Here is a 14,108-nt window from a genome sequence, read left to right on the forward strand (position 1 = left end):
ACCAGCCATGAGCCCGGCTTCTGGCTGAGCGGCACTACCCCTGTGGGAGTGCACTGACCACCCAGGAGCAGCTCCTGCGTTGAGCATCTGCCCCCTGGTGGTCAGTGCGTGTCATAGCCACTGGTTGTTCTGCCATTTGGTAGATTTACATATTAGCCTTATATTATATAGGATAGTTAAATTTGGGAATTTAAATTCAGTTTTAGATTTTAAAAATAATACTAAAATGCCTTTAGTTACAGATTATAATTGGTTAAGGTAGAAGTTTGTTGCATTTTAAGAATCTTTTAAGGTTTGAAAATATTTTTTTTTCTTCTAGAGGAGTTTTCCCAGAATGCAATACGCTATGGACAAGTCACCCCACTAGAAATTGATATCCTATACCAACTTGCAGACTTATATAATGCTACAGGGTAACTATTCCCATAATTCTTCACGATATTTATTAATAGGACAGTTCTTTTAACATGTGAAGCAGTGGTGTGCTTTCAGTTTATTTAAATAATAGTTTATTCAGTATATAAATTTCAATAAAGAAAGACAGTCAGATATTAGAAATGGAATGAGAGAGAGACAGAGGAAGACAAGCTAAAGGTAAGGGCGAATGGAGGGAGGGGAAGGGAGAGAGAAAAAGAGAGGAAGAGAAGGGAGAGGAGAGGAGGAAAAGGGAGAGCAGAGATGGGAAAAAGTGAGGTCAGAGAAGGGAGTAAGGGGTTGTTGAAGGGCATGGCAGAGAAATAGGGGAAGGAAGAAAAATGAGAGAGAAGGGGATAGAAGTGAGAAGATGTAAGAGAGGGATGGAAAAAATTGATTTAATCTTGACTCTCTGAAAGTGTTAGGAATTTTGAGAGATTTGTGTAAATTTGCCTGAATTAATAAACTGAGATACATGTTCAGGAATCTTATAATATTTTGGATTCATTGTGAATGGCCATTTTGATAAAAAGTATGTACTATTTTGTGTTGGAGAGTATTATTTTCCTAAATATGCAGTGACATTATTATCATATTTACCATCACGAACAAGCTCAGATGTTTATGTCTCTATTTTATAGACTAAACATCCCCAAAGTACATGGAGAGTATTTAATGTGCAGTCTTATGCAAATCTAAAAGAAAAACTCTTATCTATGGCTACCCAGCAGGACCTGTGGGAAAGGGGACTTATATCTGTTAAGTGATCAGATTTTTTTTCTAATTGCCTCTAGTAGTTAAGTGTAGGAACATCTGAAAAATGGCCTTTAATCCTAGAATTGAGGACTAATAGAAGTTGAGTGTACATGGCTAATTCATTGCCTTCATGCTACATAATGAATTGCTGAGCTAGAGATGATACTAAATATACCAACCAGTCTTTGGTTTCTTGATATAAAATATCAGACCATGTCTCATTCATTTAGAATTCGCATTTTTAGCAAAGGTTTTGAGTCTCCTACATGATAAAAAATGCTTTTAAAAAGTGCTTCTCAAAACTGTATGTGAAGTGACTTTCTAGCATACTTATTTTTAAGTAAATTTTTTTGGAATCAGTAGTGTATTCACATGGTTCAAAATTCAAAGAGTTTAAAAGAGCATTCCAAAAAAGACTCCCTTCTACCTTTTGCCTTTCCTTAAAGGCAGCCATCAGTTTTGTGTTTGTCTTTCTCAAGATTCCTATGTATTAAGTATGTATACTAAGAGAATACATGTAGTTTGTATGAACTGTCAACATCTATACTTTGCTTCTGCCAGAAATTATTTCTTTACTTTTAATATCTACATTGAAGTCTTTTTAAATTTGTATACTCCACATTATTTATCTGCAATCTTTTGCTTTATGTTGTGCCAAGCAAGTTCTTTTTTTTTCACTAGATGAATAGAGAAATACTATTTTTAAAAAATATATTTTTTTTGTTTGATTTCAGAGAGGAAGGGAGAGGGAGAGATAGACACATCAGTGATGAGAGAGAATCATTGGCCACCTCCTGCATGCCTCACATTTGGATTGAGCCCACAACCTGGGCATATGCCCTGACCAGTAATTAAACTGTGATCTCCTGGTTCATAGGTCGACGCTCAACCACTGAGCCATGTTGGCTGGGCGAGAAATACTGTTTTTAAGTCATAGTTCTCTCCTCCCCCCCCCTTTTTTTTTGAAGAAAGATTATCTTAGATTGAGGAGTTTGTTGGTGTCTAACAGTTCTTTTTCATATTTATGCCTGAAGGCGCTTGACTTTGGCAGATATTGAGAGAATAGCCCCGTTGGCTGAGGGGGCCTTACCTTACAACCTGGCAGAGCTTCAAAGACAGGTAGGTGTCTCGTAAATAGAATCTCCTTTAAAAGTGCTGGAGTTGTATGTATATGACAGCCTAGAGCTTCTGAATGGTGAAATTTAAAAACAACTTACCAGAAAGAGATTTTACTTAGTTCAAAGATTACCTTTATAGGACTGTGACCCCCTCCTATTTTTATGGAGTAACTAGATTTATGTTTGTGGCTTGTCTTTTAGCTTATTAACATAAGGAAAATAAGAGTGCAAACATATATGGGCTTGCCTTTCTTCTCCATAGAATTACCAGTCTGAATTTGTCTAGTCACATTTAAAGATTAGTGTTAAGTTCACTTTGTATCATTAAACTGATATTTATAGGGTTTTCAAAATACAAAAATTCCTCTAATAAATCTTTCACTGATATTATACCTTACAGATTACAACAGTAGCACAGGAAAATTAACTAATGACCTAGAGAGAAAACCTTGATTGTTAAATTTTTGATAAAATATTAGTTATTTAAAATATTAAGGATAATTAAATTAATAGCTCTGAGTCCTATAAAGTTAATATAGCTCCATTTCTGATTTCAAAAATACTATCTTAAAAGGAAAATAAACCCCATGATATTACCTTGAAGAATGAAATGGAACTTTTTAAAAAATAAATCTTGTTTTAAGCAGAAACTCCCACTTCTGTAGCAGTTGGAGGAAGCCTCAGTTGTAGTGATGGTCACATGGCTTTGTGTGGGGAGTGAGGTTAGGAGGGCTATTGCTTGTCCTCCTGGTATTTACCTGCTCTCACAGACATGAGACCTGTGTCCCTGATACCTTAGGAGATTGTGATGACCTATGAGGCTAGATGACATCGGGACATCATGGGGAGAGGGGCAAAGAAGGCAGAAGACAAGGAAGGAGGGAATAAAGAAGCTGAATGGGCATGCCACAAAAAGAGCCCGAGTCCACCTTTCTTTAGTGCTGCCACTTCTGGTGAAATAGCCCGACGAGCTAGTGAAAGATCAAGGCTTATAAGTGTGGTCTGCTGGGGAATTTTGGTAGGAAATCTTACTTCTACTTGAGCTCCATGAAATGATGATTCTGCCTCTGAAATGAATTAGAATTTCCAGATCTACTTTACATAATAAACAAGAACTTTTATATTCTGCGCAGTAAATTGAAAATATTACTTTTATATCTACATTTTATGTTAATACTTTGTTTGCTCGGTGTGTAATAGAGCTTCCTGCAGATTAAAATGTACCTGTAACCCATTGCAATTTAGCTTTTTTAGTAGCAAAAACCCCTTATCTGCTGCTGTCAAAGTTTATTTCCCTTATAAGTTCTCACAGCCTTTAAAAAATACGTTAATTTATTTCAATTCACTGATTTATAATGAAATTTAACAAAATTATTAAAAAGTTGATACATTGAATATTTAAATTAAAGAGCTCTTATTGAATTTAATTTTATATTTTATAGTGTACATTTATAAAAATTTTCCTTGAAGTTTGAAAAATTGCATTTCAAAAGGAGCTATTTTTCAGTGTTACATGTCTATTAATATAGCTTTCCCTGGGGGTGTCCTCATATTTATAATAATGGAATATTTCATTTAGCTTATTAAAGACAGTGTAATGAATTTAAAAATCCCAACTCATTCCTCCTTTCTCAGCCTTTCTGCTGCTCTTACTTTTCATTTTTACCTTACTCTCTTGCCTCTAGCAATTTTCCTACAAGTCGTATCTGAAAGCTGTTTTTGTAATCTCTGGCACCCTAATTTTATCTTCATATTTCTTAGTCTTTAGGAAGGTGATATAATTCTGCTACTGGTGTAATTTTTCTTGTAGACAGATTGGAAGGTGATTTGCCTGCCTTCAGTGGGCAGCACTGATGCCTTTATGCTGGTGTGATGGCCTCAAAGATCTTGTTAGATGCTCGCAAATGGGTAGTGATAAAAATCGCCACCTTCTCTTTCCCTGGGTTTCTGATTGACAGCCAGAGTGGTGCTGGAGTGCCTGCTGTGCCTTTTCTCTAACCAGTAGGATGGCACAGGGATCTGGAATCTCCTGAGAATAGGCAGAGCTCCTGGGTATTCTTGCATTGTCCCCAAAGGAGGAGTCTCAGAGTCATTCTGTTTTCCCTCTCCCACATCAGCTAGGTTGTGTAGTCTTATTGCTGAGGGTTAGAAATAGAGAAATAAAAAATGGAGATTTCAAATGTATTTTTCCTTGTGAATTATTGTTAAAACACCTCTTAAAAATAAAACTCAATAGAAGTAATAAATAATTTTTAGAATTTTAAAGACAAATTTATGAAGATTTAAGTGGGATTAAAATTAATGTCCCTATTTACATACATTGTGAAATCTGGCCTTATTATTCTTGGGATCTGCTACATGTTTCTGTGGACTTCAGTTTCTCCTTCAAATATTTTCAAGATTCTGTCAAACTCCTGCATTCTGCAAAAATAGTGTGAATCAATTGATTTTAATTTCATTTTCTAAATTCTAAATGACAGTATCCTCCGAATACATGAATTATTTACATTTAATATATAGAATGTTGCCCTATAGATATCTACTTGAAACTTAGATATAAAATAGGAGGAAAGGGCCTGGCTAGTGTGGTTCAGTGGTTGAGCATCAACCTATGAACCGTAGGTCACAGTTCGATTCCCTGCCGTAGTTGCAGACTCGATCCCCAGAAGGAAGCATGCAGGAGGCAGCCGAACAGTGATTCTCTCTCTTCATTGATATTTCTGTCTTTCTCTACTTCTCCTTTCCTCTCTGAAATCAATAAAAATAAAATAGGAGGGATGGCAAGTTTTGTTGTTATCTCAACCTATGAAAGTGGTTATTAAAACACAAGTGCATGACATAGAATCTGTGAATTCAGAAACAGAAGGGAAGTTAAGAGGCAGAGGATAAGAACTGGGGCACTGATTATGTGACATTCTTTCTCAGTTTCCTCATTAAATAAAGAGAGTAGTATTCATCTGATAGGGTCATTGTGAGAATTATATGAGATAATGTACTTACATTAGGCCTGGCACCTACTAAGCAAGCAATAAATGTTAATTACCATTATTGCTGTGGTTGTTACTGTTGTTGACTATAAGAAGCCTATCTGAGCACACTCCAAGTTGGGCTCAAGTGTGTGTGTGTGTGTGTGTGTGTGTGTGTGACATAATTCCTTCATCCACCTTCATTTACTTTCTTTCCCTAGGTGGAAGGGGATAGGAAGTGAGGAAGAATTGTATCTTTACATTTTCTTCTTTATTGCCTAAATTGTTTTACTTAAAAATTTTTTGCGTGTGTTGGCTGAAATTTTATGTTACAATTAAAAAATTTTTAATTGATGGGGGAAAAAGATGTCAGCTTTTTCTTCCTTTTCTCCTATCCATTAATAGTGTGCCATGTGGAAGAGGCAGTTCTCTTTATCGGACTGGCACACTACATGAAGCAGCTTGGTTTGGGCAGGTTGCTTGACTTGTTAACTGACATGATCTTGTCTTATCCAATTCTCATTTATAGGATGAGAATACATATAACAACAAAAGCAAAAGAACCCTCTCTTCTCCAAATGAGATCTCTAGTCACTTTTAATCATATGCATATACTTAGGGAGCAAATTAAAAATCATTTAAGGGCAGACACAGCTGATTCTCATAGCCACTTGGCCTGGAGGTCAAACCCTCCCTGGTATTAGCTACAACAATCAAGGTTTAACTATAAGACTGCGCACAAAGACCACTAGGAGGTGCACCAAGAAAGCCTAACAAAATGCGGAGACAAAGAAACAGGACAAAATTGTCAATGGAAGATATAGAGTTCAGAACGACACTTTTAAGGTCTCTCAAGAACTGTTTAGAAGCCGCCGATAAACTTAATGAGATCTACAAGAAAACTAATGAGACCCTCGATCTTATATTGGGGAACCAACTAGAAATTAAGCATACACGGACTGAAATAACGAATATTATACAGACTCCCGACAGCAGACCAGAGGAGCGCAAGAATCAAGTCAATGATTTGAAATGCGAGGAAGCAAAAAACACCCAACCGGAAAAGCAAAATGAAAAAAGAATCCAAAAATGCGAGGATAGTGTAAGGAGCCTCTGGGACAGCTTCAAGCGTACCAACATCAGAATTATAGGGGTGCCAGAAGATGAGAGAGAGCAAGATATTGAAAACCTATTTGAAGAAATAATGACAGAAAACTTCCCCCACCTGGTGAAAGAAATGGACTTACAAGTCCAAGAAGCGCAGAGAACCCCAAACAAAAGGAATCCAAAGAGGACCACACCAAGACACATCATAATTAAAATGCCAAGAGCAAAAGATAAAGAGAGAATCTTAAAAACAGCAAGAGAAAGAAACTCAGTTACCTACAAGGGAATACCCATACGACTGTCAGCTGATTTCTCAACAGAAACTTTGCAGGCCAGAAGGGAGTGGCAAGAAATATTCAAAGTGATGAATGGCAAGTACCTACAACCAAGATTACTTTATCCAGCAAAGCTATCATTCAGAATTGAAGGTCAGATAAAGAGCTTCACAGATAAGGAAAAGCTAAAGGAGTTCATCACCACCAAACCAGGATTATATGAAATGCTGAAAGGTATCCTTTAAGAAGAGGAAGAGGAAGAAAAAGGTAAAGATACAAATTATGAACAACAAATATGCATCTATCAACAAGTGAATCTAAGAATCAAGTGAATAAATAATCTGATGAACAGAATGAACTGGTGATTATAATAGAATCAAGGACATAGAAAGGGAATGGACTGACCATTCTTGCGGGGGAGAGGGGTGTGGGAGATGCGGGAAGAGACTGGACAAAAATCGTGCACCTATGGATGAGGACAGTGGGTGGGGAGTGAGGGCGGAGGGTGGGGCGGGACCTGGGAGGAGGGGAGTTATGGGGGGGGGGGGGGAAAGAGGAACAAATGTAATAATCTGAACAATAAAGATTTAATTAAAAAAAATCATTTAAGATGCTCTCTTTTTTTTTAAAGATGTCCCACTTTCGTTTTGCTTTGAAAAACAATCTTGTTAAATACCACCTTCAAGATCATAATCATAACCTTAAGGGAAAGAGCACCTTTTCCTTTGGCCCATTTGCTCACGGTAGGCAATCTTCTTAGTGCTGAGTATTTTCTTCCAGCCTAAATGCTAAAAATTCCGTACACAGTCATTAATAGGGATGACAGCTACAGTAGCATTCTACTTATGAATATTCATGATGTGAAATCCATAGCATTAATTACATTAATTTACATACCTGAATAAAAGTGAACCGTAAGTTATAGCTGAGCCCAAAAAAGAACCCTTAGTAACCATATAGTGCTTTTTTTTTTTTTTTAAGTGCTATTTAATAAGGGTGGAGGCAACATTTCTTTCAAAAGGCATTTGGGCATTCATAGTTAGAGATGTTTTTAGCTAAGAATTAAAGCATAGTATAATCCTTCAGTTTTCATAGGATTTTGTAGGGCTTATAAACATTCTTTAAAGGAAGAGAGTATAAAGAAAACATATGTGGTTGAACACAGGACAAACCTTTTAGATGAAAAAGGGAATTAGTGGTTACTTGTCTCTTATTTGCGATTATAGCCCTTTTATTCTATGAGTTTTAATTCAACATATTCTGTTGAGAGGAGACATGATTGAAAATAATTCATACTATGTGAGAATGAGGTTTATTTTCACCCAGTTTTGTTATTGAGAAATTCTAACTTTGGGAAAAAGTTTTATGTGCATGTTTTTAGAAGTTAAAAACATATGCTGTGTGTTTAATAAGTAGCATAACAACCACATTGATTTTAAAATATTATAAAATTTAAGTCATAATGTTATTACTTAAATTTCTTCAAGCAATGTGATAGCAAACATCATCTTTAACTTGAAGATACAGACTGCATTTGTTTTCAACTATTTTGTCTTTGAAACAGAGTATTAGAAATAACTGGTTAGCCTGGCCCATATGGCTCAGTGGTTGAGTGTCGAGCTATGAACCAGGAGGTCGCAGTTCAATTCCCAGTCAGTGTACATGCCTTAATTGTGAGCTCCATAGCCAATAGGGGGTGTGCAGGAGGCAGCTTATCAATGATTCTCTTTCATCATTGATATTTTTATCTCTCCCTTTCCCTTCTCTCTGAAGTCAATAAAAATATATTTTTATAAAACAACAAGAAATAACAGGTTAGCCTCACTGTGTTTAGTCAACATATAAAGAAACTAACTGAAGCGTATTCAGAGATTGTACAGATGAAAGCAAATCAGAGTAGACTAGTTTACCCTTTTCCTTCTAGATTTTAGGCATGGATTCCCTTTCCATTAAATTATTCTAATAAGAGTATCTAAACTTTTTTTATTCTGTTTTAAAAACCTCATTTCAAGTTAATATTTTTCATTTTCTTTATAATAAAGCAAGTATTTTATTCTTTCATTTCAGACTGTTCAATACCTGCTATTTCATAATGAAAACATTAAAGAACAAGACTGATACACTAATATAGGCAACTTATTTCAGATTCTTTATGCTGTAGGGTATCAATGAAATAGCATTCTGAATCACAACAGGATTTCCCCCTTTGCTTAATTATCATCGTAGATTTTACGTTAGAACTGTAAATGTGGCTAGGACAGTGGTTCTCAACCTGGCTACATAGCAGAATAATTTGAAACCTTTTAAAAATATATAAACCCCAGGCCCCAGGGATTTTTTTTTTTTAAAGCCCCTTAGGTATTTTCTTTATGCAGTTGGGGAATACATAGATCTAGGAGAGCAAATGCTCAATAGCTGAGGTCAGAAATACTACATTTAGCTAGCGGTAGCCTCAGTGGTTGAGCTGCAAAGCCAGAAATAAGACTCTGACTCTAGAAATAGTAGTTATTAAAGGTTTTCACTTTATCCCAAAAGAGAAGTTCTTGACATTGCTTTGCATAAAATCCTAACAATCCTAATTATGTGATTTCTCCAGCCCTAACAAATGAGAGGTGGCAAAATCAAACTAGGAGGCTGTTGGTAGAAGAGGTAATAGCTGTCAGGCATGGGTGGATAGCACAGACAGCTGTGTCAGATCTTAATGCAGTAAGTGATGGACATATGAATATGATAACCTCCAGTCATTAGAGATGGTAGATTATGATCAATAGTCTCTGGTCTACGAATCAAGATAGTTTTTGTACATTTTAGAAAGGTTTAAAATTTTACCTTGTTTAATGTAAAGGAGGGGGAAAATGTTATACTTGAAATATTTATTCACTTCAGTAAAATGATAGTGTATATCCCAATAGCAGCAGATAAATGAGGCATTGATAGGTCTGTAAAAAAAATGGGGGAAAGCAACGGTGTCTCTTTGGCTGGATATGGTTTTTCAATGCCAATAATACAGGCATTCGTTTTAAAATCTTAAAATAGCTATTGTAGCTTTTTTGGTTTGCTGTATGTTTTTCCACTTTTTTTACATGTTTTCCTTTACCCCACAGCAATCTCATGGTTTAGGCAGGTCTGTCTGGCTCCAGATTGCCGAGTCTGCTTACAGATTCACTCTGGGCTCAGTTGCTGGAGGTGAGTGATGTGTCTGTGTGCTGTTTCAAGCTTGTGATCATGTAATATTATCTCACTAGACCGGGACAGATCAGCAAAAGTGCAGTTCATTGTTCCTGTGGGTCACGGCTGCAGGGCTTTCTGAAGCATTTTTTATTTTTTTACCTCTGATCAGAGGACTTGTCATAGCATGGCCATAGCCCCTCTGGCTCCAGTCTGTCTTTAGGACAAAACCTCTGTCATAATGTGAAAGTCTTGGCTGCAGTGCTGCACTCACTTTAATTATACTGGTTAAAGCCAGTACAAAGCAATGGAGAATAAGACTATGTTTATGGTGTTGGGGGTGAGGGCAGGTAGGAAATCAAGATTTGGGGTACAAATCCCAGAACGTTATGAAATAAAACAACCTCTCAAAGTGATTCACTTTCGTTTCTCTACTTGTATTCTTTTCCTCTTCCCTTTTACTAGTTGAAGAATATCTGGACTTGTAGCTTATTTGCTAAAATGAACCTCTCCTCCCTGTTCCTGGGCAAAATTCAAGATTTTTTTGTGTTGTTGTTTTTTTTTCTTTCTGCTTAAACATCTGCATAGAAATAGTGTAGAATCTAAAATTGCTTTGATGATAAGAACATATCAGGTGTGATTAAAATACTTACGATTTTTCAAAATAAGCCTGAACTGATGAAACTATTATTTTTTCTTTTCAGTCTGGGTTTTAGAAGTTGCAAAGCATGTTTTGGTTTTCAACAATTGAAAAATATAATGCTCTAGTTCATGTTATACATTTTTTAGGCCATGAGAAATCTAAAGCCTGGTGGGGTTTTTTTTTAACAAATTCTGTATGTAGGGGTAGGATTATATTGAGATTTGGTTTCAGTATTATGATTGTAACTAAGTTTAATATACCAAATGTTTCAGCAAACTAAAATTTTAAGTTATAGTCACTTACGTGTACATATATAGTCATTTTAAAGAGTAACTGGTATATTTAAGCATTTAATGGGAAATACCAAGAAATACGTTGTTTTTAAAAATATGTTACGTATAATAGTTTAATGTTACAGAAAATTGAGTGTTGATTGTCTAATGTTGGTGATGACTTGAAAATCCACTGTAGTTGTTCTCTGAAGCAACTGTATTTATGGATCCAGTGGTTGCCAGCCTGTGTGGTTCAGCTGTGTATGGGAGGAAGAATAACAAAGTCTCTTGTGAGAAAGATACTGTTTTATTTTCTAGTCCTTTGAGATAAGATTTGTTGTCCTTATAGATTCCCCACTTAATTGTGCTCTTTTTTAAGCCTCAAAATTGTTTTATTTGTAGCTGTGGGAGCCACTGCAGTATATCCTATAGATCTGGTGAAGACCCGCATGCAAAACCAGCGTGGCACTGGCTCTGTGGTGGGAGAGCTGATGTACAAAAACAGCTTTGACTGTTTTAAGAAAGTCTTGCGTTATGAGGGCTTCTTTGGACTCTACCGGGGTGAGTAAGCAAATCTCAGCTGCAGAAGTTAGTGATTTTTATCTCACCAGAAGCAGGTTTTAACTCACTTGTTATGAAAACCAGTGTGTAGCCTGCCCAGTCAGACTAGAGCTGTTTTTCTCTTTTTGAATTCCCATTGCTCATTTCTCTTTTTACAGTTTTGTTGGTAACTAGCAATAGTAGTCTGCAAACAAGGTCTTCATTTCTTCTTCCTGCTATTTCTATATCTCGGAATCCAAATCCTGTGTCTGTCCTATCATGGGTCTGTGGTCACTGTGCTTTACAAACTAAGGCACATGTCTGCAGGTGGAATACAGTGGTGACGGCTAAGAAATAAGAGAGCTTTTTTTCTCAAAGAGTGAGAGAGGAGAAATAAGCCTCTTCTCTGAAGTAGAAACCAGGCTGCCACCTGGAGGTAAGTTTACCATCTATCCACTTGTTTCAACTGAAAGAAATATCAAATGTTTTGTCTCCTCCACGGAGACCATTCATAAGTCTTTTTCACCGAGTCATCTGAAGTTTAACAAAGAAGAAAAGAAAACCTTTTGGCTCCAAGTCTCATTTCTGTTCCTTTCCTCCCCATAGTTCAGAAGCACTGAGTGAGAGCAGAGAGATTTTCTTTTGCAGGAAATGTTACTATCACCTCTAGGCTGAGCACGGCGCTGTTGGCCTAGAGGCAGCAGCCCCATGCAGAATTCTCTTCACCCCGTCGGCTTTGTAAGAACTTGTTCTCTTTGGAGAGGGAACGACTTTCATGTACATGTTTTCACATTAGAATTTAGGGTTTCCTTTGGGAAGGAGATTAATTTTTTAATCCCTTTGGGCGCCACTTGGAATTCTTTGAAAATACACTCTACATGCCTAAGTCCAGGGCATTTATGTAATTTACTGTACTTGTTTGTTTGCACACACAGTCTCATTAATCCCTAGCTCATTCTGAGCTCTGTTGAACTGTTTGGCTTAGAACCTCTTCCTTGGAAAGAAAGGCCAGGCCAAACAAAGCTTTATGTTCATGGACAGGAGAAAAACACCTCTGATTGGCATCATGTACAGACTTTCAGTGAAAAATCTAACTCTGATACACTTACTATGTGTGAAACAGAGGATCATGAAGATGTTCATTTTTGACATTATAAGAGAGTGTTCTGAATAAAAGAGTGTTCTGAAAACTAGGCTCAAATACCCTGCTCCTGAGAAGGAGTACAATTAATTTTGCTCAAATATTCAAACCTCTAGCCTCTCTAAATTCTTGATGTATAGCAAGTATTCTGTGGAAGACTTGTGCATTGTCTGGAATCCAGATCTGTGCATACAAATGCTTGTTTTAAACGGTATTAAACCCTGCACCCCTACACATTATTTAACAGGGAATCTGAGGATTGAATGGTACTTAAGTTGTTTTCTTTCTTTGACATTTTCAATCATTTTTTGTTGAATAATGACCTTTCTTCTTCCTTGGTATACTTAAAAAGAGAATGTCCTGTATTTAAAGCAGCGGTTCTCAACGTGTGGGTCGCAATCCCTTTGGCGGTCGAACGACCCTTTCACAGGGGTCGCCTAAGACCATCCTGCATATCAGATATTTACATGATGATTCATAACAGTAGCAACATTACAGTTATGAAATAGCAACGAAAATAATTTTATAGTTGGGTCACAACATGAGGAACTGTATTTAAAGGGCCAGAAGGTTGAGAACCACTGATTTAAAGGAACCTAGATATATACTAACAGTTTAGCCTTCTCAATGGATGGATGCTTACCGAAGATTTCATTTGTGAGAGATGTCATGTTAATTAAATGAGTCAGATATAGCAAGTTGTGTGTAGGGGAGGAGGAGGAGGGGTTGTTAGTTTTATTCAGGATGCGAGCTGATAAAATCAGTCCTTTAAATGAGAGAGTCTTGTATTAGGGAGAAGATTGTAGGAATCCTGTATGTGAACACTATGATTATTGAGATTGTCATATATTGCTTAGAACTGGTCCATTATTCTGTCAGATGATTGACAAAATTGTTGACAGATAAGCCTACATTTCATAGCAGGCAACAATGATAAAATGACATAAATCAGTACTTCATTAAAATTCCATGAGCCTTATTGAGGCTAGTTGTAAAACAAATACACATGCTGACATAGTTGTATGGGAGTCAGACTAAGAGAAATAGGGCCTGGTAATCATGAGGGTTAGAAAGTTAAGACTGCCATCTGCTGATTTATTCTTTTAAATCAGTCTGCAATCCATTAAAGGTGTGTGCAGATTTGTGTTTGTCATTGATAATTCAGTTTGACTGACAGTAGCCATATGTATGATTACTTGCTGGCTCTCAACTCATAGAAAATCACTCAGCAGTGTCCTCAAAGTAGGCTTAAGATCAGCAGTGAGCATGCAAACACATACATAACTACCCCTTGGCTGGGTGATTTAAAGGATATAAAATGTTTATTGTTAGCATCTTTAAAAATGTTTGCAAAAAATGTATGCTATCAATTTGGGTAATCTGTGTGCTTTGGAAAGCTGAGCCCTATGAATATCTACAGATGTTGAATTGTTTATGTATTTTTTTCTTTTCCAGTTTGCAGCCAGCCTGGGAAATTTAACTTTCTAAGAATAATAATTTCCTTTGTTTTAAGAGGATTCTTTTGAAATGTCTTAAGTTTGACATATATTAGTAAATAAGAAGACAGTAGGCATGTGTTTTTGTTTGTAGAGGATACCGATTAAATAATACATAAAACTTTTTCTGTGCAGTTTTGGCTTCCCTTTAAATAAATGAGTACTGAATTCTAGGTTTCTCTAAAGAGAAAATTATGGGAGTTGGTGTTCTA

The 14,108-nt window shown here is 36.4% G+C and overlaps 1 protein-coding gene across 7 annotated transcripts in view; it reads left to right on the top strand.

The window, feature by feature from the left end:
• The window catches only part of SLC25A12 (solute carrier family 25 member 12), a 171,523-nt gene that overhangs the window by 133,098 nt on the left and 24,317 nt on the right, over nt 1-14,108 (top strand). For all 7 annotated transcript variants that reach the window (XM_081095643.1, XM_081095645.1, XM_081095647.1 and 4 more), the window contains 4 exons: nt 320-413; nt 2,205-2,289; nt 9,741-9,822; nt 11,122-11,280. In XM_081095643.1, coding sequence (XP_080951769.1) covers nt 320-413; nt 2,205-2,289; nt 9,741-9,822; nt 11,122-11,280 — 420 coding nt within the window. The remainder of the gene's footprint in view (nt 1-319; nt 414-2,204; nt 2,290-9,740; nt 9,823-11,121; nt 11,281-14,108) is intronic.

Source organism: Myotis nattereri (genome assembly GCF_964212035.1).
Source record: "Myotis nattereri genome assembly, chromosome: 7".
Classification (NCBI taxonomy): Eukaryota; Metazoa; Chordata; class Mammalia; order Chiroptera; family Vespertilionidae; genus Myotis; species Myotis nattereri.